At 41.3% G+C, this 23251-nt stretch overlaps 3 protein-coding genes across 3 annotated transcripts; 1 reads left to right on the plus strand and 2 right to left on the minus strand.

Annotated features, from left to right (window-relative positions):
• Nucleotides 1-1491: 1491 nt before the first annotated feature.
• On the minus strand, nucleotides 1492-3143 carry ndufa2 (NADH:ubiquinone oxidoreductase subunit A2). Its single transcript, XM_063202626.1, has 3 exons — nucleotides 3000-3143; nucleotides 2258-2364; nucleotides 1492-1695 (listed from the first exon to the last, which is right to left on the minus strand). The coding sequence occupies exons 1-3, from the start codon at nucleotides 3101-3103 to the stop codon at nucleotides 1601-1603; spliced, it is 306 nt and encodes a 101-aa protein (XP_063058696.1). The 5' UTR covers nucleotides 3104-3143; the 3' UTR covers nucleotides 1492-1600.
• A 334-nt stretch (nucleotides 3144-3477) lies between these two features.
• On the minus strand, nucleotides 3478-11854 carry haus4 (HAUS augmin-like complex, subunit 4). Its single transcript, XM_063202628.1, has 10 exons — nucleotides 11734-11854; nucleotides 11538-11599; nucleotides 11315-11454; nucleotides 10815-10946; nucleotides 9500-9628; nucleotides 8341-8437; nucleotides 5681-5826; nucleotides 4300-4430; nucleotides 4111-4179; nucleotides 3478-3776 (listed from the first exon to the last, which is right to left on the minus strand). The coding sequence occupies exons 2-10, from the start codon at nucleotides 11572-11574 to the stop codon at nucleotides 3590-3592; spliced, it is 1068 nt and encodes a 355-aa protein (XP_063058698.1). The 5' UTR covers nucleotides 11575-11599; nucleotides 11734-11854; the 3' UTR covers nucleotides 3478-3589.
• A 1695-nt stretch (nucleotides 11855-13549) lies between these two features.
• ik (IK cytokine) lies at nucleotides 13550-23241 on the plus strand. Its single transcript, XM_063203847.1, has 20 exons — nucleotides 13550-13740; nucleotides 14113-14179; nucleotides 14387-14482; nucleotides 14597-14656; nucleotides 14866-15033; nucleotides 16809-16923; nucleotides 17059-17129; nucleotides 17236-17282; nucleotides 17632-17795; nucleotides 18300-18408; nucleotides 18669-18708; nucleotides 18814-18997; nucleotides 19107-19125; nucleotides 19323-19405; nucleotides 19925-20013; nucleotides 20818-20875; nucleotides 21347-21435; nucleotides 21588-21696; nucleotides 21976-22010; nucleotides 22524-23241. Exons 1-20 carry the CDS (start codon nucleotides 13731-13733, stop codon nucleotides 22549-22551), a joined length of 1641 nt encoding a protein of 546 aa, XP_063059917.1. The 5' UTR covers nucleotides 13550-13730; the 3' UTR covers nucleotides 22552-23241.
• The last annotated feature ends 10 nt before the right edge of the window (nucleotides 23242-23251 follow it).

Below are 23251 nucleotides of genomic sequence, written 5' to 3' on the forward strand. Positions count from 1 at the left end.
TCCTGCACAACATCTTTACAAATCAGAGGAGTGATCAGCTACAGGCTCCGGGCCCTCTCCTGCAGGACTGACAGGCTACTCAGGTCCTTTGTCCCCAGTACAGGGCCATACAGATGTTGACAGACTTCAGGATTCACAAAAAGAGAAGTGAGAGTGATCGAGTGGTTAGGGAGGGGGTCTTTAGATCGGATGGTTCCAGGTTCAAATCCCATCCTTACCTACACCTCCATCCATGGCTGCAATGCCCTTTAACTTAACCCCACATTGCTCCAGGTACCGTAATCAATACCCTGTAAAATAATAAAGTAGCTTTGAATAAAAGTGTCAGCTAAGTGTAATATATAATGTAATGTTTGCCTGTCTTGCATACATATTATGTGTGGACACCTACACCATAACCTCTTACTGCTGACACCATAGCCTCTTACTGCTGATGTGCCTGTCGACAGGCCTATTCAGTCTTTGCTGAAAACACTCGACTACATCATAACAACATTCCCAAGGCAATGCAGAGAGTCTTATGTAATCGAAAATAAAAACAAAAAACAAAAAAAAGCCCAAAAGAGATGTTGATTTGCAGGCAGTCGAATTAAGACTTGATCATTACCATTTTGGTGACATAAGGCTTATAACACTGCCTCTGAGCTAAGGGGTTAATGTACCCCTGTGGGATCAATATGCTCGTACTATTTGATTTATGCTGTCATGGTACTTAACTTTCAGACTGCATAATTTAAATCTGTCATTAGACACAGACCATCACCAGACTGCGATTTTGTCTTTTTAGGTAGTTTTAAAACTCAGCAGTGCATATTTTTGACAGATTGTGCATATAAAATAATCAGTAACACTTACTTCAGAGACTGATCTTTACACTAGGACAGTATCTTGAACATGTCCCTATTTATTTGGAAGATTGTCATATTACTGTCTGAATACATTATTCTAAATAGCCCAATGTGTAATCTTTTCTTCAAAATTGCCCAGTGGTGACATTACAATACCCATAGCTGTAATGAGTTTATGTAGCAAAACACATAGACATGGAGATTAGACCAGGTACAGGGCAGCCGACTGAGGTGGGGGCAAACAGGTCATTAATTCTGGGCCCAGAATTGGGTCCTCATCACATTGTAACTATAGGATGGGTGGGGTTGCTTTTAGATTAATGTTGTGGACCCACCTTAAGCTGTCAGCGACAAGTAGTAAATACTCAAGATGAATGATTTGAGGCAGTGAATACCTGTTCAGTGTACTCCAAGACATTACGTCCCAAGAATCAGCTTTTATTCTCCTTTGGCCAAACTGAATGCTCCATCATACACACTTGTATAGTCTGCCACATATTATTGCCAAACACTCATATAGTTGTTTGTACTCAATATCTACCCAGTGCTGACCTTGCCACAAGGAATTCTCATTAAACATCACCTATAAAGTGCAGGCCATTACCATCATAAATGTGTTGAAGTATTTGAGGAAACAGGGTGATTGGTCTATACTTAAATAAATTTATTTTGCAATTTAATCACATATGAGAAGTAGGAATCAACATTTCACAAACACAGACATGGAGCCTATTGGTGCAGCGGGGTGGTCATTAGGGTTTGGCCTTAGCAGCAGCTGATTCGATTGCCTTGGCCACTTGGTCAGCGGTCATGTTGTCAAGAGCAACGCTAGTTTCTTTGCCAAAACCTGCAAACGACAGAAGGAAGAGCAGTCAAGTCAAGTCAAGTGCGCGCACACACACACACACACACACACACCAGCAGCAGTACAATCAGTGGTCATGCAAGTAATGTGAAGTGATGTAGATTAGTAGCATGTGTGTTAAGGGAATATTGGATCCAAGCGGACAGTGATGGTCACATCAAATGGATTCAGAAGCTGCAATCCAGTGCCAGATTCCAAATGACAGGGTTTTACATTACATTGCACTTAGTTGGTTTTATCCAAACAACTTAGTTATTTACAGGGTATTAGTTACAGTCCCTGTAGCAGTGTGGGGTTAGGTGCCTTGCTCAACGGCACCTAATGGAGTGAGGTAGGGGGTGAAAGGGTGATATTTGAACATGCAACCCTATGATCTAAAGTCTCACTATGCCACAGCTGCCTGCCTTTAACCTCTCCTGCTCAATTGGACAGGTAAAATCAGGTCATTGGAACTGCTGGCAATGAATTGTACTTTCTGAATTCAGGTCGCCCATCACTGCTGACAGATAAGACTACAAGTAGAAAGATGTGTCCATGATCTTACCGTAGCGTGCCCACAGTTTGGGTTGAACACCCGAACACTCTCTGATCAAGATGGGGAAACCAGGATTGGCCTTCTTGAGAGTCACATAGTGTTGTTCAACAAAATCCCTGCAAGAAACGTCCAGTGAGAACTACTGTTATGGTTCTTGGAAGTGCAGCAATTGCCATGTTGTTGTTGTCAATGCCAGCCCTGGCATTGTATATGTCTGTGTTTGCAACAAGGGAATGGGATAGAGAGAAACGTAATTCTGATGTCCTTGCATGAACGGTGCATGTGACGAAATAGAAGTGCAGCAATTGCCATGTTGTTGTGGTCAATGCCAGCCCTGGCATTGTATATATCTGTGTTTGCAACAAGGGAATGGGATAGAGAGAAACGTAATTCTGATGCATGAACGGTGCATGTGACGAAACTAACAATAACATGACTTGAAATTGCATGCTATGCGGCTAACGTTAGGCTACTTATTTGCCTTTTGCATCTGCTTAATGGGCGCAGTACCACACGCCAATTTAGTCTATGAATGTTGGCATTTCTAAATACACAGTTTTCTCACATGTCCTTACTCGATTCGTCTCTGTGATACATACTTCAATCACGTAGAAATCAATGACCGACTGGATTCAAAGGGCGCACTTCTGTCAGCTACCATTAGCTGATACGACAACAGGCCGTCTGGCTCAACTAAAAGGACTTTCAAGCAAGGAAATAATACAAACTGTTTAGTACTTAAATGTAGTACCTGGCTCCCTGGCTGGCTGGAGACGTCTGGCATAAATGCAAGCGAACTTCACGAAGGTTTTTAGCAAGGTTAGAGCCGATTCCTCTCACAACGGCGGCGGCCATGTTGACAATTTCTGTATTCCAGTCGCGCCCTGATGACGTAAGGTCTATAAGCTACAGACGTATTTGTTTTTCACATCACAGACACCTCCCTCAAGGACAACTCTACTATTTTGAACATTTAGCCCCTTTTCTGAATTCTCTAAAGTAGAGTAGCACTCAAACCATTTTTTCCATGTTTGCAGCTGTATCCGTTATTTGGCTAATTTGGATTTTGTCTCACCCAGCTTTAGAATGGAAAAACATCAAGTATTTAAATACTACTACTACTACTACTACTACTACTACTAATAATAATAATAATAGGAAATACATGAATGAATATAACAAAGACTGTGTTGGCTTAGGTCTCCACAGGACAAAAAAGCAACCAACCATCATAATCCACCAATCATACAGGATTTTATTAATTTAATAGTGATCACAAACATTATAGAAGGGTTAAATGAAAGAAAGAAAAAATACACATTATTAGGCGTAGATGGGTAGTCATTTAGCGTCTGGGTTAGTCAAGGCCTGCACTGCCAACTTCTTAGCTTGGATTTCTGCCTGAAGACGAGCATATTCCTCTGCCAGGTCCTTGAACTCTTGACCAAATACTTCATAGGAATCCAGCTGGTTTTTAACGTCCTGCTTCTCTTTCTGAGAGGCCAATAAGTCTGTTTCTAGATGCTCACTGAGTGAAATCAGGAGGGAAACAAACAAAAAAGATCAAAGTAATGAAAACATATACGTACACATCCACGCTTTTATTGTGTGGCTCATCTATTCATGTTTCAGCAGGCTCAGCTGATACCAGAAGTTTACAGATGTTATATGCACTGTATGTAACATCTGTTAAGACACACAATCCTATAGACGCAATTGTGTGTCCTTACATGCATTACATACAAAATAGTAATACTTCTGGTTTTAACTGTCAATCCGAGGAAGTAGACTTGCTTTTTTACTTGCTTTTAATAAACAAGATCACATCACATGTGAAGTCGGTTAATTACTTGAAAACCCACCTGATCTTTTTATGTGTGGCTATTTTGCTTGGTGTATACGTATCCAACTGTACCTCTAGCATCTGAAACCTGAAAACAAATCATAACTCAAAATAGAATTTATCAGATATTTTGAGTCATAAATATGTAATAAGTGTGCAAAACAATCCAAAAGTGAGCCATTAGTTAAGAAAATAATCCCAAACAAACCTTATCTTCTGCACGGCAAGCCGGCATTTGGCCTCGATGTACTGCAACTTCTTCCTGTCTATCTCCGTTTGAACCTTTAATCTGTTCTCCAGAAGCAGAGTCTGGAGAAGCCTCATGTGCTCCAGTGAGTCCTGAGAGGAGAGCCAATAGAAAAGACAAGGGGCATGCCAACTCATCATCTCAATATCATTCTTATGAAGAGGCGACACAAAACAATCAGAATGATTTTCGGGCATACTGTATACTAGAACAGTAGTTTTGCCCCAAACAACCTGGAAAACATTGACAGTATCACGGAAAACGATGTAAAGTCAGTAAATGTGTGCAGTCCCTTAACAAATTGGAAAAACAGGAAATTAAACATTCATGCATTATGACAAAGCTATGCATTATTAAAAAAACAAAACAAGGAATAAAATCCTATGATTCGTCTATGGATTCAGGAGGAACACAATTGGAGCATTTAATCCATGTCCCCATTTTAGGAGCATCTTTGGTTTTGAATATCCATGTAAAAAATAGTTTCTAAACTAAATTATAAAAATAAATAAACAAACAAGCAAAAAACATCCCATGGTTTGTCAACGGATATACAAGAAACACAATCACAACATCTAGTCCAAGTTCCCATTTCATATCATAAACCTTGTTAGTTGTGAAGCCTACTGCTGCCATCATAAACAGATGTGAACCAGACTTAGAGCACGCAATAGTGGAGCAGATGCTATAGCAGTGTTTCCCAACCATGTTGGTCTTGCGTACCCCAAAAATGAAAGAATTAGTAATTTCACAATCAGAACATCTAGTTCATGTCCATTTCATGGACCTCGTTGGTTATGACGCTGACAGCACATTACTACTGCCATCATAAACAGATGTGATCCAGCCGTGGAGCCGTCAGTAGCAGAGCAGATGCTGGGGCATAGGCCTTGGCCTTGGCAGCAGCAGCAGTAGCAGCAGCACTACTACTGCTCAGCTCTCCAGACTACTAAGCACAATTGGCTGCAGTCCAGAGATGCTCTGGCGTCCAGCTGCTGAGCACTTTCACGGAGACATCTCTCTACGACATTACCATAATGATCACATGCAATGGGCTGTGCTCTGCACGGCATTGCATTCTTGGAAGTTGTGCAAGGGGTGGCAGGACACGGTAAAAAGTACAACCCTACCATCAGAGTTACACTTTAAACAATACTCAAACTTTTTAAACAATAAAGCCATCCAAATGGCTTGAATAAAATTATATACCATGATGAATGCATTTTCTCACAGAATCACATTTCAGTGGGTTAGTCTATTGTGATTTGAGAGCCACGCAGGACAGCAGTGAGAAGCCTTAACAAAAACCTGCTGAAACGCTTGAGCCAGGAATGTGACTTACATTGAGATAATTGTGAGTTTCCCGTGTCAGTTTGAAGGCCAAGTCTTCATTTTCTTTGCTCAAGTGCTCAATTCGGTCTCGTTCTGCCTTCAGCATTTGAGGGAGATGGTTGAATTTCTTCAACTTCAGGCCCTCACTGTCTTTTTCTGAAAAGGAGGTTGCCATAGAAATACATCATTAAAATAGAGAGGCAAACAAGGATTAAGCTAAGCCTTTTCCCATAGTCAATTTACTTTGTAAGGAAAGATGTGCAGTGGAGAGATAATACAAAAACACCATTTTAGTGACAGAATTTTAAAAACACATTTTAGTGACAATCTGGACACCTTCCAAGCAATCAGAGGTTACATCCTTGATTCTTGGAACCTGCATCCTCTCACCATATCTATATAAGGCAAACTTTGTATTTGCAACAGTTAACAGACAAAACAACTGTATACTTTGCAGGTTGAGATCTGTGGAGTTATATGGACAAGGGGTTACAGGTGCTATGCTTTTAACAACACAACATTTTTGAATTACTACCCCAGTCTGGTGCCTGCAGGGGTACACGGAACATGATGATTACATACAACAACAGTTTCAACATACTTATGACATGAGACCAGAGGTGTTACAAGTAGAAACAAAAGTCAAGTAAGATCCAGTTTCCTTACAACACATGTAACTTCGCTGAATACTGTAGACCAGTGCAACTGTCTTACAATTAGCTGTTTCTGAGCAAATTTATGGCAGGATATTTTTTCATTTTCCTCACACTGGATTTTAAGGGGTTCCTGTTACAATGTATCTAGCTCTTTATGGACAGTGGAATAATTAGAGTAACAACTATCTACAGTGAGTCCAATATGTATTTGATCCCTTGCTGATTTTGCCGGTTTGCCCACTAATAAAGACATGATCAGTCTATACATTTATGATAATATGTATTCAAACATGGTGAGACAGAATATCAAAAAGAAATTCCAGAAAATAACTTAAAATAATATATTTTAATGTATTTGTATTTAATTTAGGCAAATAAGTATTTGACCCCTCTAGCTAAAGAAGATAAAGTGCTTTGTGGCAAAGCCCTAATTGTCTAGCACTGAGGTCAGATGCTTCTTTTAGTTGATGACAATGTTTGTGCATATAGTAGAAAACATTTTTGCCCATTTTTCTTTGCATATTATCTCTAAAACATTAACAGTTTGTGGTCTGTAGCTTGGCAAATGGGAGGTTCAGTTCTTTCCATAGAATTACTATAGGGTTAATATTTGCAGACTGTAGGCCACTCCACGACTTTAATATGCTTCTTATTGAGCCACTCCTTCGTTGCTTTGACTGTATGTTGTGTATTATTGTCATGTTGGGAGATCCAAAAATGGCCCACCCTTCAGTGTAGTGGTGGAGGGAAAGACGTTTGCACTCAGGATTGTACATTACATCTCTCCCTCCATCCATTCATTGACGATGTGAAGTTGCCCTCTGCCTTGGCCAGACAAACACCCTCAAACCATAATGATACCACTTTCATGCATGATGGTGTGGAGGGTGTTCTTGGGATCATAGACAGCTGTACTCTTTCTCAAAACACATTGAATTGTGTTCATGCCAAACAGCGTGATTTTGGTTTCATCTGACTACAGCACCTCCTTATCATATCCTAAACCAGTCTGATGTCCGTTGGAAAACCTCAGGTGGGACTGCACAGGTTCCTTCTGAAGTAGAGGTACCATGTGTGCACTACAGGATTTTAAACCTCTGTGGCATTAAGTGCTACCAGTAGTTTTCTCAGTGATTTTGCTCCAGTAGCTTTGATATCATTGCCTAGTTCATCCCGTACAGGTCTAGGGTGCTTTCTTTCTGTTCTCATGATGATCAAATCCCTACAAAAGGTCATATCTTGTATAGAGCCCCGGACAGGCTGATGGATAGTCATTTTGTATTCCTCACATTTTGGAAGAAATGCATCACTAACTGGGTCATTAATACCCAGTCTCTTTCTTGTGGCTTTGCAGCCCATTTAATCTTTGTTCAGGTCTAAAATCTTGTCCCTGATATCATTTGACCGCTCTTTGGTCTGTCCCATGCTGGTGAGGTTGGAGTGTGACTGATTCACTCATACTATGGACTGATTCTGCTGATTCAATGTGTCTTTTATGCATGTTAGTATGTACAGGTGTCTTTAATTCAGATGACAAGTTGATCGGAAGTGCCCATCTGGTCTGTGGGCCCTAGACTGTAATCAGTTGGCAGGGGATCAAATACTTATTTTGCTCGATGAAATGGAAATAATTTAATATATATTCTCTTAAGTTAATTTCTGGATTTTCTTTTTGATATTCTGTCTCTCCATATTAGAATACATATTATCATAACATTTATAGACTGATCATGTCTTTGTTAGTAGGCAAACCAACAAAATCAGCAAGGGATCAAATACATATTGGACTCACTGTATGTAATATCATGTACTAGTCTTCTACAGTACTTACATCATTAATTTACATCTACTTTTATTTCTGACACTCCACCATGAAACAGACATAAACCACCCACTATTCCTCTAGCGGAGTAATACTTTCTCATCAGAAAATGGCACTCGTGTTAAATATATCAAGAAAAATGGAATGCTCTATGAATCATGAATAAAATAATAAAAGAGTAAAAGAATGCACCTGATTCCGGCTGAACAAAGCCTAGGATGCTATTGGCCTTCTTTTTGAGATGTTTCTCCAGCTCCTTTGGCAGTCTGTCCTGCATATCGCAAATGTCCTTTAAAAAGGAAAAAAAAAGCATGAAATTACATTCCAGTATTCAATGGGTAAGTTAACCCAGTGAGACACAGCCTCTGTTATACATTAGCAGTTACCAGAATGGCAGTGATCAAGTCATAATATATTACTGAAGACCTTGTGCACTGTCACAGTGGTGTAGTACTATGGTGGTTAGGTTTATGTATAATCTCCTCCAACACAGCACTCTCCCATTTGATGAAAAAAAAAAAAAAGAAAATAAAGAACATGGAAGTACATTCTATCAGTCAGTAGGTAAAGACTCAATTACAATCTCTTCCAACACTGCAATTGTATAGGTGCATCTCAAGTTAAGTGTTAACTATAGACAAAATGGATTGCACTGAAGTTCTTACACCCCCCCCCCCCCTTTTTTTCATGCTGGCAGCAGGATTCAAACAAGAAGGATAAAAAGTAAATAAATATGAAGCAAATATGTAACTAGGAATAAGGAAAAACAATGGAACTATTATTGAGAGCTCCAGAGAGATCCATTCCCTGATAAAAATAAGTCATTCTCTTTGGATGCACAAATACGCCCTAAAACAGGACTGGGCATGCAGGGCGTCCAGTTTAGGAATCTGAATGTGGCCAGCTGAATGGCTGCCATTGAGGCAAGATTTATCAAGTCATAAAGAGAGGACACAATACTTTTGCAGTACAAAAAGTCTGCATGCACAATTCAATATGACTTTAAAAGGTGCATCATGACATCTTGTGTGACATTCAAACAAGATCTGGCAAGATCCGAATTATAATTATTCCAAAAATATTCCGTTACTATCAATATATTGAAAATGGTCATATGACCTTGTTCAAAAGAAACCTTGTTTTAGTCTTGTTTTAGATTGGCTGGAGGTGGCTTGAGTTGCATGGCCTGTACTACACATAGTGATTCTTTGACAGTTAGTGGCCTTTTCACACTTCTGCAGACAGGCAGCAGCCTGATCCCACAGAGATGGCTCCTGTTTGAGACAAAAAAATAAACCATACTGAAACCATGCAAGATGTCATAGTGCACCTCTTGAGATCCAGGACTAACCTGCTCGGAGGGCATTGCCCTCTTCAAGTGTTCTGCAGAGATGCCAAGGACAGGGCATGGGGCATCCCCCAGCTGCAGCCCAACACCACACTTGGCTGCCAATAGACACTGCTCCAGCGTTTTGTAGAACTGCAAAAAAAAAACATTTTAGACCTCAATATTATACCTTAGCTTGTTTGTAAATAGTCACAGTGTTTCAACATGGTAGACAAATAGTGGAGTTCAAAATACCAAAGGTTGGAGTTGTTTTGCTACCAAGCAGACACCCCATCATGTTTTAACATGTTTACATGTTTCCACTTGACACTGGAGTATGATTTGAAGTACTAGGAAGTGGTTAGGGAGGATAGTTTGCAAAGAGAGGGTTTCTGGATCATGACCATGTTTTTGTACTTTTTCTTTGAAACTATTAATGTAACAAATGATCCATGCAAACCACACCTGCACAGCCAACCTGATGGTGTCAATAACATTTATTCTCAACACATTCCCAAGACTCTGTCTTTTATATTGTAAGTGTTGCCAAAAAAAAAAAAAAAGGTTACATTACAGTCAGCCAGGTGCCACACTCAGGCGGGCAGGACCATAATCGTAATTGTGATGTATTGCAAATTTCGACTTCATATCATAATCTCATTGCAAATAAATAATCTCTAGGTAGAGGTCAGCACGTATATCAAGAACATTGACTACAAATGGCGAGCAACATGGGTGATTTCGTTCTCAAGTATTGAAAACATGAACTCAAATACACCTGCAGCACCTTTGTAATGGGCCAGTAATGGATTTTCCTTCTTTCATAGACATTATGAGGGGTTTTTTTCTCTGCAATTCTGGAGCCGGATTGAACTAGCCTGGCGACGCCATCCATGTACTCCACCGAAAGATTTTGGCTCCACACAAAAGCCTCGAGCTCGGTTCTCTCAGTGTTTAGTCAATCAGCAAACAGGTGAGAGTGGTGACGTAGAACTCACCCACGAGCTCAGTTACTGATTGGTTAAGGTAACTATATTCACACTTTCATTTTGTTATATGTATGTATGTATGCTTTTGCGACGCTATAACGTAACAGGCATGGTAATAAAGCACAATATGGGTTTTAATTTGAGTTTGGAACTTCAATTAATTTAAATGATAGAGTAAGATCAGACCATCTCCCACCGTCCACGGAGATGGATTCCTCATGGCTTTTGCCAGACTGATTGACGGAGTCAACAGTCGGCTTTTCGCCCAGGCTAGGATTGAACCACCTGGCGGGCCGCATTCGGCCCACAGGGCTTATATTTGACATCCCTGATTTTAGAGTGTACTGTACCTTGTCGTCCTCTGCTGTCTGCTTGCATCTCTGCTTCCCCACAACGTGCTCCTGTACCATCTCCTCCAGCAGCTGGTGCGTGATCATGGGCCTCATCCACTTCTTCAGCTCACAATCAAGATCCCCTTCTGCCTACAAGTTGTACATAGTCAGTATGCTTAAAAAGCATAGCTTATTTGGTACAAAAACAGCACAAAGGAAAATCCCTGCATTGTAATGTGGCATCAAAACCCTCATTTCACCCTACAGTGTTCCTGCAGTATAGTACAGTACAGCAGCAAATTAGATAATTTTCACTTAAAACTACAACTGCGTCGTGCAATATTTTGGACATTTTTTTTGTAATACTGCCGGGAAAATGCGATCTCCTGTTGTACACTGCAAGAAATAAGACAGGTGTTTTTTATGCGTGTTCTTGGATATACATAAAGTAATGTGCATTGTATTATCTGACATCTAACTCTCTCAATATCATGTTCTGACGTTTAAGTGAGAAATACCTTGACCAGCTGTTTCCTCCGGGACTTGGGAAGACCGGTGCTGTCCACATGTTCTGACAGCTGAGCCAGGAGCTTGCAAAATTGAGGATTTTGGACAAGGTCCTCTTCTGTTACATCAGCTGAGGGGAATGCTTTGAGAACTGCAAAGAAAGTGGAACGTTAGAAGTGTTGCAGGTACCGGAATGTTGTAAAAATTATGTAGGGACAAAAGTGCTTCACTCACCTTTATCGTGCAAACTGATGTCTTTTTCACTTGTCATGCTTCACTACCGTTAGATGACTGAACTATGAAAACGTGAGAGAAGGGAGGGAAGCTAGTCAGATTAACCACCTCTGTTCACCAAACACACTACGGCAGACAAAGAAAGGACTGAATAAACATACGGAATACAATACATCTAATAAAACCGAGAAAATACCTTTTAACGACAAAACTTCAGCAGCCTGATTTTCCTCTGCACAGTTCGGCTTTCTTCCTGTTTATTTCCGCGCGCCAGTTTCTGATTGGACAGTCGCGTCTGTTTCTGCCATGTCGTCACTTACTGGGTAAAAAAAAACACTGGCTTTACTGCCTTCTGCTGGTGGGTAGGTATACTGAACTGTTCTGGTCAACTGAAGTTATTCTTTATTGGTGAATCTCTTTATTTTACTTTATTTATTGGTAAATCTCTTCATTTTTCACAGTTTGAAAAATCTATGGCCATTCTCAGGCATATTATTAGGGGAGTGGTGGGGCAGAGTCATTGACAGTAAATAGAATGGACGCCAAATCAACGCTATTTGTCATTCAACGCTTTGAAGCCAGATTTGGGAACATTCCAACTTACATTCCACCTTAGCAACGCCAAACGCAGGTGCTGATTGGACAACAACAAGACTTCTAACGGTCAATCAAACCATGTTCTGATGCTCATTGGTCAATTTAACTTTTAATATCTCTCTAAAACAAAACATCACCACAAAAAATCACCACCCTGGTAAGTTGGAGAGCAAGGGGACCTACTAGTTGAGCGAAAAATTATCCCCCTGGAGTGGCATTTAAGGGAGATACAGGGTTTTATGTCTCTCATAGGAATGAATGGGATTTGGCCATTTTTTGGTCTTTTTGGGTCCAACCTTGGCTCCAACTTGGCTTCAACAATGAAATAGAATTTTGGCCTCCATTCTATTTACTCTCAATGGGCAGAGTACAATGGAACTGAAGCGGGGCTGCACAAGGAGTTTGATGATGTCTTTGTGGTAAGGATTTGGAGATGTGGCCCTTGGCCCTGCAAATACGATGAGTTGTATTAGCAACATCATAACCTAATAAGCAGCTGCCTGGGAAAACAACATGTAATGGTGTGCATAAATGTTTACAAGATCTTGCATCATTTAAAAGAAGTGTTGCAAATCTGTCCAGAGCACTGCAGATCATCAAAGACATCATCCAACGCCCTTTCAGGTGGCTGCCCTCAGGGCAAAAAAAGAGGCTCACAGCTCACTGTGGCTGATATGATGATATGCCCATTGCTTAATATGATACATAATACTCTAGCACTTCTTCATGTGTAGAGTAGCAGGGAATTAAGGGTGCAACCTGTCATCTAGAATAGTTCTTTGCCAAATCTTTTTGTGAATAGGCTACTATTATTATAACCCCTTTATTGTTCTAAACCTGTATAAGGACTGCTTTAGGACTCGGCATGCCCGCACTACGAGAATTAAGGACAGTTTCTATCCTATGCGGCCATCAGACTTTTGAACTCAATACGTCACCTGCCCCCCCTCAATACTTCAGGACTCTCTATACTGTGAGATGCATATGGACTTTGCCATAAAATCTGGTGCAATTGGTGTGTGTGTGTGTGTGTGAGTGTGTGTGTGTGTGTGTCTGTGTGTCTGTGTGTGTGTGTGTGTGTGTGTGTGTCTGTGTGTCTGTGTGTGTGTGTGTGAATACTTTTTTTTCTTATCACATCACATTAGTTATCCTTTTAATATTATATCTTTAATGTTGTGGGCATCTGTGGGTTGCTTGCAAACATAATCTCACTGTATTAATATAGTGACAATAAAGCACTCTACTCTACTCTACAAGTATTGGAAATGGTCATGAAATAAGTATAGGCCTACCACTTTCACTAGTCTACCAGTTTTGCAATCTACCGTATGCAAGTTCAAGCCTAGTCTCTCTTCCTGCCCTTTAGGGGGCGGTAGATGTATTCAATCTCAGCCTACTTGCTGGAAATGGACATTCGAGGAAGTACACTTCCTGGTGTTATGTTGTTTGCTAAATTAGCAGGGTTTCGTGTGTTTTCGTGCAATAAGTTATTAAACTTTTCGGCTATTTTGGACGCATTCCTCTGACAACACATGTCAGAAAGGACTGCGTAGAATAACGCAAATAATTTCATATCTGGTTTACTGAAGCCTCAAGATGCCAGAGAGTAAGTAACGAGTTTGTACACAAACCAGCCATCTAGCGATGTAGCATGTTAGCATCAGTTACGCCATAGTTGTGTATAACGTGTCGTATGTTGTAAATATGAGATTTTATTGTATGTGTCCATGAGCCAAGTGTAAACTCTAAAGAAGCTATGCATACGTTCGTGTGGTCTGCATGTTTCTGGGACACCTTTGCAAGGTGGCACGACCGCTAGTATCTGCCCATCTACTTGGCACACCTCTTGTCTTTGCAATGAGCTGTTTTTGTCTAACCTACAAGGTGTTTTATGCTCCTGACTTGCCATCTAAATGAAAGGTCAGGAAAAAAAGCCCCCTCGCCGAAATTTAACTTGTGGTAACTATTCTATCCTCAGCCGAGCTATACTCCAACCCTCTGGCCCCAGACAACCATGAGGTCGAAGATCATCGGTCAGCAAATCAGTAAGTGTGATGATGATGGTTGTAATAAACAAATGACGTGCACTGATAAGTTACCATGTAATTCTGTATAATTAACATATTAGGTTTACCATGCGCTTACACTATGCTCATTTGCCCTTACCACTACTGAAGTTTATTCTTACAGTCACATTCATGTTTTATTATTTATACTATGGTATTGAGCACTAATACTGTTTTGATTCTCAGATCCAAGCTGACCAATGAAGACTTCAGGAAGTTGCTGATGACCCCTCGGTCTGCTCCGTCCTCAGCTCCACCGTCATCCAAGTCCAAGCACCATGAGTGAGTTGGCATCTCTTAATAAACAGATGTTTGACTAGAGTTCATGGAAAAGTATCAGATCAATATGTACTGCACCCATCAACTTCCAAACCTTGTGTTTTCTCTTCTCCCCAGAATGCCACGGGAGTATAATGAAGATGAGGACCCAGCTGCACGTAGGCGGAAGAAGAAAAGGTTACTAGCTTACTGGCTCTTTTATTTAACATCATGTACCCAGTTGTAGCACCATCAGATTGTAAAGTTGGTGATGGAATCCCTCTTCTTTTCTTTTTACTCCCACAATCACTTCCACACATATTGTGTATAGTGTGTTTGCCAAAAATTCCCATCCCTATGACTGACGTCTCTCTCTCTTTTCCCTTCCTGATGTCTTTTCCGTCCAGCTACTACGCCAAGCTGCGACAGCAGGAGCTGGAGCGGGAGAGGGAGCTGGCAGAGAAGTACCGTGACAGAGCTCGCGAGAGGCGAGACGGAGTCAACAAGGACTACGAGGAGACTGAGCTCATCAGCACCACGGCCAACTACAGGGCTGTGGGGCCCACCGCAGAGGCGTGAGTGTCTTACACACCTGCCCACCTACCAATGACTCTTGGGCATCTTCAGTACGGCTATACACATGAGTCTCTTTTCCATAGGGTTCCGCGTTCCGGTGCGGGCTTAATAAATATTTATGAGAGTCGGCGGGGGGCTAACGGTACTGGTTTGGCCCGCGTTTCCATCTAGCAGAGTTCGGTACCGTAGGTACAGTTTAGGTGAGCAGTCGCAGTCGCCCTGAGTGGGCACGTGAATAATGACCAGGCTTTCACGCCATGGTAAATATTACAGGAAAAGGAGTCCTCCTCCTCCTCCAAACGATACCAGTTACTCATTGCCCATTAGTCTTGTGATTGTAGGCAATTGGATATTGAGGTTGGACTGTATTTTAACCGTGGTAACTGTATAGCCTACTATAATTCCCTCCGTTGCATATTGCCAAAGTGCATTTGCAATTCGGAAGCAAATAATTTTATAGCAGACATTCCGTCATCCAAAACTACTTTCGGTGAGATGTTTACCATACTTTCACAGCGTGCACACTTCTAATGCGCTCTGTCCTCTTGTCGATGTTTACCATACTTTCACAGCGTGCACACTTCTAATGCGCTCTGTCCTCTTGTCGGCATATTCAATTGCATATTGGTCGCCCCGCTTCCCTTCTATTGCAGCACATCCAAAATTGAGTTATCAAACTACTTCCAATCCATTGCAGTTTTCATGCTCTGTTGCCATACTTAATAAAAGCATAAAGACAGTTGTGATTTGTAGAGGCTCGCGAATGAGGAAGCAATCTGCAAACCCATACACGTCCAGAAAAAAATGACCTTAAGTTTATGAACACAGAACAAAAGCAACCTGTCCAATTCTACGGAGACCTCGCGTATGAAAACATGTGCAATGAAAAGGAATTAATTTAATGCTAGCCAACAGATTAGTGTGCATTGTGAAGACTTTTTTTTGCATGGTGCATGTTCATAGCCTACTGTATTTCTCGTGAAAGCGCAAGGAGGCGTGGAGCTTCATGAAAGAAGGAACATTTTTTGTTTGTTTGTTATTCAATGGGTCGATAAATGCCAGCAGCACAAAAAAACAATTCATTGACAACTCCTTGGCCAGACTGGAGTTACTTTAAAGAACATGATAATTGCTTGACCAATTTCCTATCTAGTCTACTGTAAAAACTGCCGACAGAAAAGCCATGTTGATTTTTAAAGTGCGTGGGTGGGGATAGATGTTTGCACATGCCGGTAAATCCTAACAGAGGACAACATGTAAGCCTAGTGGAACTAAGCCTGTACGCCTCGAACGACGTCTTTCACGATTCTATAATCGCCCCTGTTTGAGCTGATGATGGGTGTGTATGGGTGGAGTAAATGCAAAAAGAAAACAAAACCACGCCCCAGCAGTGCGCAGCCCCGTTCTAACAGGGCTAGTCGAAAAGGGGCTATGGATAATGTGGAACCTTTCTGGGGGCCAGTGAAAGGGCTTCTTAATGATGATGAGATACTCTTAATGTTATTGTTAAGAAGATGGTAATGATAAACAACAATGACTATAGAAATAATAATAAGCAGGACTTAGAGATTACAAGAAGTGGGACTTGCTATGGCAAGCCCACTTAATAATGTTTGCCATTAATCTTTATGGGGGGCATTCATGCCTGACTACAATGTTAGTTACATACCTGGGTTGGTTATGACATGAATGAATGGCTTTTGTGGGTTTTTCTGTAGCATTTTCTGATCGTGTTGATGATGGGTTTTTTTCTCCCCCTTTCATTGTGCTCCAGTGATAAATCGGCTGCAGAAAAGAGGCGTCAGTTGATCCAGGAGTCCAAGTTCTTGGGTGGTGACATGGAGCATACTCACTTGGTGAAAGGTCTGGATTTTGCCCTGTTGCAGAAGGTATTCATGTCTCCTTAAAGCATGTGTGCGTGTGTGTGTGCGTGTGTGTGTGTGCGCTTGCATGTTTCTTATGTATTCTGAAATTATTCTGTGCTGTACATTCTCTGAAATGTAGCATGCTCTATCTGTGTTCAGGTACGTGCTGAGATCACCAGCAAGGAGAAGGAAGAGGAGGACATGATTGAGAAAGTACAAAAGGAAGTCAAGTGAGTGTCTCTTAATTTCAACAGGATGATCATGATAAATCTGTGCACCCCAATGCTTAATTTAGTTCTACATTCTATGTTTAAATGTCTTTGTTTGTATTCACAGAAAAGATGAAGACCCTGAGCAGAAAATTGAATTCAAAACTCGTCTTGGTGAGTACGTCTTATGTACTGGAGATGCAGTTGTGCACATCCAGAAAAGTATTATCACTATTGCTAAACAAGTGAAGCAAGTGCGCAATTAATTATTGATGTGTTGAATGGTATATTATGAAGCACAATGAAAATGCAAAAAGCATAGCTATTCAAAACTTTCTGGTCCAGCCACGGCTCAAACGGCTGTGCCCTGCACTACTGCACCGGCAAACAGAGTTTGATTCCAGACCGGGTCATTTGCCGATCCTTTCCCGTCTCTCTATCCCAACTTGTTTCCTATCTCTCACAATGTCCTGTCTGAAAAATAATAAAAAACTGTTTATTTCTCCTCAACCTCGTTTCCCAGGAAGGAACATCTACCGTATTGTCTTCAAGCATCGCCAGACGGAGAGAAACGAGCTGTTCCTGCCCGGCCGCATGGCCTACGTAGTGGACCTGGAGGACGATTACGCAGAAACGGACATCCCCACCACCCTCATACGCAGCAAAGCCGACTGCCCCACCATGGAGGTCAGTTTCTGAACCACTGGAATCATTACTTCACAGATTAAGGACTCAGACATTCTCCATAATTATTTATAATTATATATTATAATTACCTGTGGCCCATACGTAATATAATCTTGTGCGAATCAGGCTAAAGATGCTGTACTATTACGCTAGGGAACCAGGTTCTTTTCCTGCCCAAGATCATTTCATGATTCTTCCACGTCTCTCTCTCCCATTCATATTCTATCACCATATTCGACTCTCCTATCTCAATAAAGGCAAATAGAAAAAAAGACCTTGGTGTATTCAACCAGAGGTGGATGTGAAGTGTGTTGGTGCTCCAACTGTAAACAAAAACAATCATGCTCTCTTGTCACTTAAGCACACTTCCACTGACATGAACATTTAAGGTTTGTCTAGACAGACGAGGGTTCTAGAAGCCTTAAGGCTCCAAGTGATTAATGATTGTTTCCTTTGTTGCCTTTTGACATGCACCTTGGTCACCTCTGCTCTGAACTCCCACAGGCCCAGACCACTCTCACCACCAATGACATTGTCATCAGCAAGCTGACCCAGATCCTGTCCTACTTGAGGCAAGGCACACGCAACAAGAAGCTAAAGAAGAAGGACAAGGGTGAGCCTGACCTCTGTCTAACCATTTCTCACCTGCCTAACCATTACTCGCCAAAACCGAAGCCAGAAAGTTCCATGCAGTTCACACACATGAGTGTCATACTGGTGTCAGACCTAATGCAGAACCCTAAAAAAATCAGCAACAAAAAAGACAATGTGTGTCCAGATCTCCTTTTCCATTTATTGCATCATGCAGCTTGCATTCCTTGTCATTGCATTACTGATGTAACATTAAAGAAATGTTACCGTTTTATTTTTTAGGAAAACTTGATGAGAAAAAGGCTCCTGAAGCAGACGTAAGGTATGTCCTAACAATTGGTCTATCTGCAGGATACATTTTTAACTAAGCTTGAGCTCTAAAGTTGCTGCTCGAGCATTAACCAAATGCTTTTACATTGCCCCACAGTATATTCGATGACATTGGAGACTACATTCCATCCACCTCGAAGGTGAACCGTGAAAAAGAGAAGGAACGCTACCGTGAGAGAGAGAAGGAGAGGAACCGGGAGAGGGAGCGGGAGAGGGAGAGGGAACGAGAGGAGGAGAAAAGACAGCACAGTTACTTTGAGAAACCTCGGGCGGACGATGAGGTCAGTATGCTCAAAGAAAGAAATGGTCAAGATTTTTTTTGTTTACTTAAGCTTTTCTATAGGCCTCACAAAACATCTAACAATTACCCCTTTCACTTTCTTCCCCCAGGCTATGGAAATCGATAAAGGTAAAACCATCTTGGCCACTTCCTTCCCAGTCTGTGTTTTGTTTTTGTTCTTGTTATTGCAACGTATCTGTGCCTGTGGCTGTGCATGGCACACTCACAAGTGCATAGCTGCATGTATTCCAAGTCATTGGTTGCCTCTGTTCATGCCTTTGTGTGTGTGCGTGCGTGCGTGTGTGCTCTGAATAATCATCCAACAGCTCCGGCATCAGTGAAGGACCAGATCAAGATGATTAACGAGAAGTTTGCGGGTGCTGCAGGACCACAGTGGCAGGCTCAGGAGACATATCCTTTATCTTTATCAAGGATGCCAACGAGGGGCTAGTTGGGTGTTGTCCCCGGCCCAGGGAAAGAGGGGAAGGGGTGGGTGCAGAATTGGGTCCCATCTCAGTCATCTCAAAGTCCACCCCGCTCAATACATACAATGTAGTGACATTGTATGTATTGAGCGGGGTGGACTTTGAGATGACTTTTGTCCTGGACCTGGCCAAAGCTGTCAGCGGCCCTGATTGCCATCACCATTACTGCTGCACCTGAGACACAACAAACCGGCTCTGGCTCTCCCCCAAGCCTCAACCTAGACCCAGACAACCCCAACCAACCTGTCCGACCAGTGAGCACCTGTCCTGGGGCTCGTGAGCCTCAGGGTGCCTCTATCAGCCTGTCATCTAGTGCAGTGACATTCACACGCTATGTATTGTTCTGCCAGATTGGTGCTTTGTTGAGCCGGTTCACTTGTCATGTTTTTTTTCTTCTTGTCATTGCGCACTGTGTTTGTACGGTAAACCCTTAACTGGTTTGCACGGCTGGGACGAGGCGGGATGACAAGAGATCGAGTCTCGGCGACTTCTTTGGGACGTCCAACAGCTACGCGGAGTGCTATCCTGCCACGTGAGTGTATTGATGTACACAAACAGCAGAATGCTGCAGCTATCTGCTGTGTTAGCAGAGTTAAATGATAATTGCCAATGCACTGTGCCAATAAACACAGAGTACGGTAATCAACAAAGAAAGTCTGGTACAACACAAGACTTGGCAAGACTGCCAATCAACACTCTTCAGTTAGGATATCCACCTTCCAGCAGCCACCATTTTTTTTAAAATTATTTAATTTGCTCTCCAACATGGCATGTCAGTAAAGCAATAAAAAAACAATCCTTCGCCAATTCACCCTTCACTCAAGATTGAGTAAACAGTGAATTGTTCTATGAAATCAGAAACCATGAACCGTGTCAATTTACGATCAGCTACTGTGACCGAGCTGAGCCTGCAGCACAATGAGTGTGCAACATGTTCCACTTGGTTTGGCGGTCAGCCCATACTCTAAATCAGTGTCTTAAAGGTGCACTGCACTGTGTAATATTTTTAGTAGTTTATGCCCAGAATTCATGCTGCCCATTCACAAATGTTACCTTTTTCACGAATACAACCACCACAATCAAATTCTAAGTATTCATAATGACTGGGAAAAGGTGGATGTTCTTCATGTCTGCTACTTTGAATTTTCTGTACTTTGAACCTACTGTACTTTGGTCATACTTGTAAAAAAATTTTTATTACTTTGTAAATATTCATGAAAAGGTTAAGTTTGGCAATAGGCAGCACCGTTTCAATGAGCAGCACAGTTGCAATACCTACTCTGGCCACAATCCTACACGGTGCACCTTTAATGCTTCCTCTTGTTTGGCTCCACAGAATGGATGAACTGGCAGTGGACAGTGATGATGAAGTGGACTACAGCAAGATGGACCAGGTTTGTAAACATGGTATTAGACACATGCATTATGGATAGCAGAGGTGTCAACCCCAGCTTCAGAGAGTAAAAACCCAGTCACAAATGCGATACAACCAGCTCTGAACTCAACTGATTGTTAAGAGACACTCAAGACAGATAGACCAGCCATACCATGGTATCATTATCATTGTACTGCTTATTTATTTAATGTGTGTATTTTCATGCTAACATTTTAGTCTAATGATTTTTGCATGTTTTGGAGTTTTACCAGATCCTTAATTTCACTACAAGCTGTAACCTTGTGTTATGGCTTTGCATGTGACAAATAAACTACTCAAACTCAAACTCAAATGATCATACATGGAATTCAAATGCAGTTGAAGGTAGCAAGTTACCTGTGTGATTTCATTTCCTTGTTGGGAAATACTACATAATTAATATTGTATAATTTATATCACATGTAATAACTTGCTTATTTTTGCTGCGTAGGGTAACAAGAAAGGTCCTCTTGGTCGCTGGGACTTTGACACACAAGAGGAGTACAGTGACTACATGAACAACAAAGAAGCCCTACCCAAGTATGCGGTCAACACGACACAATACCGTACACAAAACACAATGCCAAATGCCTACGCAACATTACTGGGCCTGTCTCTGTTTTTGTTATTTATAGTTTGAAGAGAACCATGTTAAAGTTTTTAACGCTTGATGTGTCCAATCTGCTTTTCAGGGCTGCCTTTCAGTACGGCATCAAGATGTCAGAGGGCAGGAAGACTCGCCGCTTCAAAGAGACAAACGAGAAAGCAGAGCTCGACCGTCAGTGGAAGAAGATCAGCGCTGTAAGTGTTATCATGTTCAGGGTTTCCCCCAGCACTTTATTGCTAAGGCGGCCACCTTGACAAAAAACACTTACCACCTTGACTAGGTCCCCTGAAAAGATTTCATGTTGTGAATGTAATTTCTGAATTTGCTTAGCCAATTTTTTTATACTTATAACGCCCTATCACCTTGACTAACAAAACTTCTGGGGGAAACACTGATGTTCTGGTCATCACATATTGTACTAGGTAAAGTTAAATATTTGCCTAATGGTTTTAATTTTCTTTTCAATGTTGCAGATCATCGAGAAACGGAAGAAGATGGAGGCAGACGGGTGAGTTAAAGGCTCCTGATTTAATTTCTACACCAGATATGAAAGCCACCCGAAATGAAAAGTCATATTCACAGTTAATCTAAGCCCCAGATGAAGTGTCGAGCCATATTTAGGTTTAGCCGGGGGACTTTTTAGACACGTAGCCAGACAGCTATATTTCCATTTCGGCTCTTGTGAGTTAATGAGGTCACAGTACACCAAAATTCCAGTGTTGCACCATCCCTCATTCACTCAAAGCAGAACAGGTTTCACCTAATGTGTTGACATGAATTGTACATGTGCAATATGTGATTCTATGTGATACTTAAGAAATAGTTACGTGGGGATTTACTGAACACCCTTTTTCCATGGGCATTACATCGATATTGATTGATTTTGATAGGTATTTTTTGTTTTAGTCGCATGCAAGGCCCTCTAATATGACTCTGAACCTCACTATGTGAGTGTTCACATGTTACTAAGGTCTGTTGACCTATTTCTATTTATGACTGACTTATCTCTGTTTTCCCACAGGATTGATGTAAAGAGGCCCAAGTACTGAAGCTTGCTATGAAGCTTAATCCAAGACCACAGCAGATTTTAATCTTTAAAAAATGTGTATAGCTCAATTTTTTGTAGAATAGTTTGTGTGCTCCCTTCTCTGTTTTCCTCCCATTTACGTGGTTGTATCAATTCAGTTTTCTCATGTATTGTTTGATCCAAGCACGTTTTTTGTTTTGTTTTCAAGCTTTAGCAATACTCTGCTATAGCCACACTTGGCTGTAGTTATTTTGGCTATTCATTTTCTGTACAGTACTGCAGACAGAGTAAACTGAGTAACTTACATGCAATGTGTTTAATTACGATAAAACATGTCAGTACAAAAAACCCAACACAACAAAGCCTCATTACATATACATAGAAGACTCACAACTGGCGTTTCTGACATGCACATGTAAGAATCTTGACTGTAACAATAAAACAAATATGGCACAGTACGAATTCATGTAAGTTCAAGACTTCTTGGGGATATACTAAGGAGCTATTTCAGAAGTAAACCAGGTTAAGTTAAGAGTTAAGTCATCTAATAGAAGAGCCTGGCGTCCTGAGAAAATGAGGACTCCGGGCTCTTCTATTAGATTTACCTCTTAACTTAACCAGCTTTACTCCTGAACCAGCTTCTTAGTATAGGCCCCTTTTTGTCTGATTAATAGTTGACAAAATAACAATAAAACAATACAACCTCAGCTGACCTAGTGCTG

Source organism: Engraulis encrasicolus, chromosome 7, assembly GCF_034702125.1.
Source record: "Engraulis encrasicolus isolate BLACKSEA-1 chromosome 7, IST_EnEncr_1.0, whole genome shotgun sequence".
Lineage (NCBI taxonomy): Eukaryota > Metazoa > Chordata > Actinopteri > Clupeiformes > Engraulidae > Engraulis > Engraulis encrasicolus.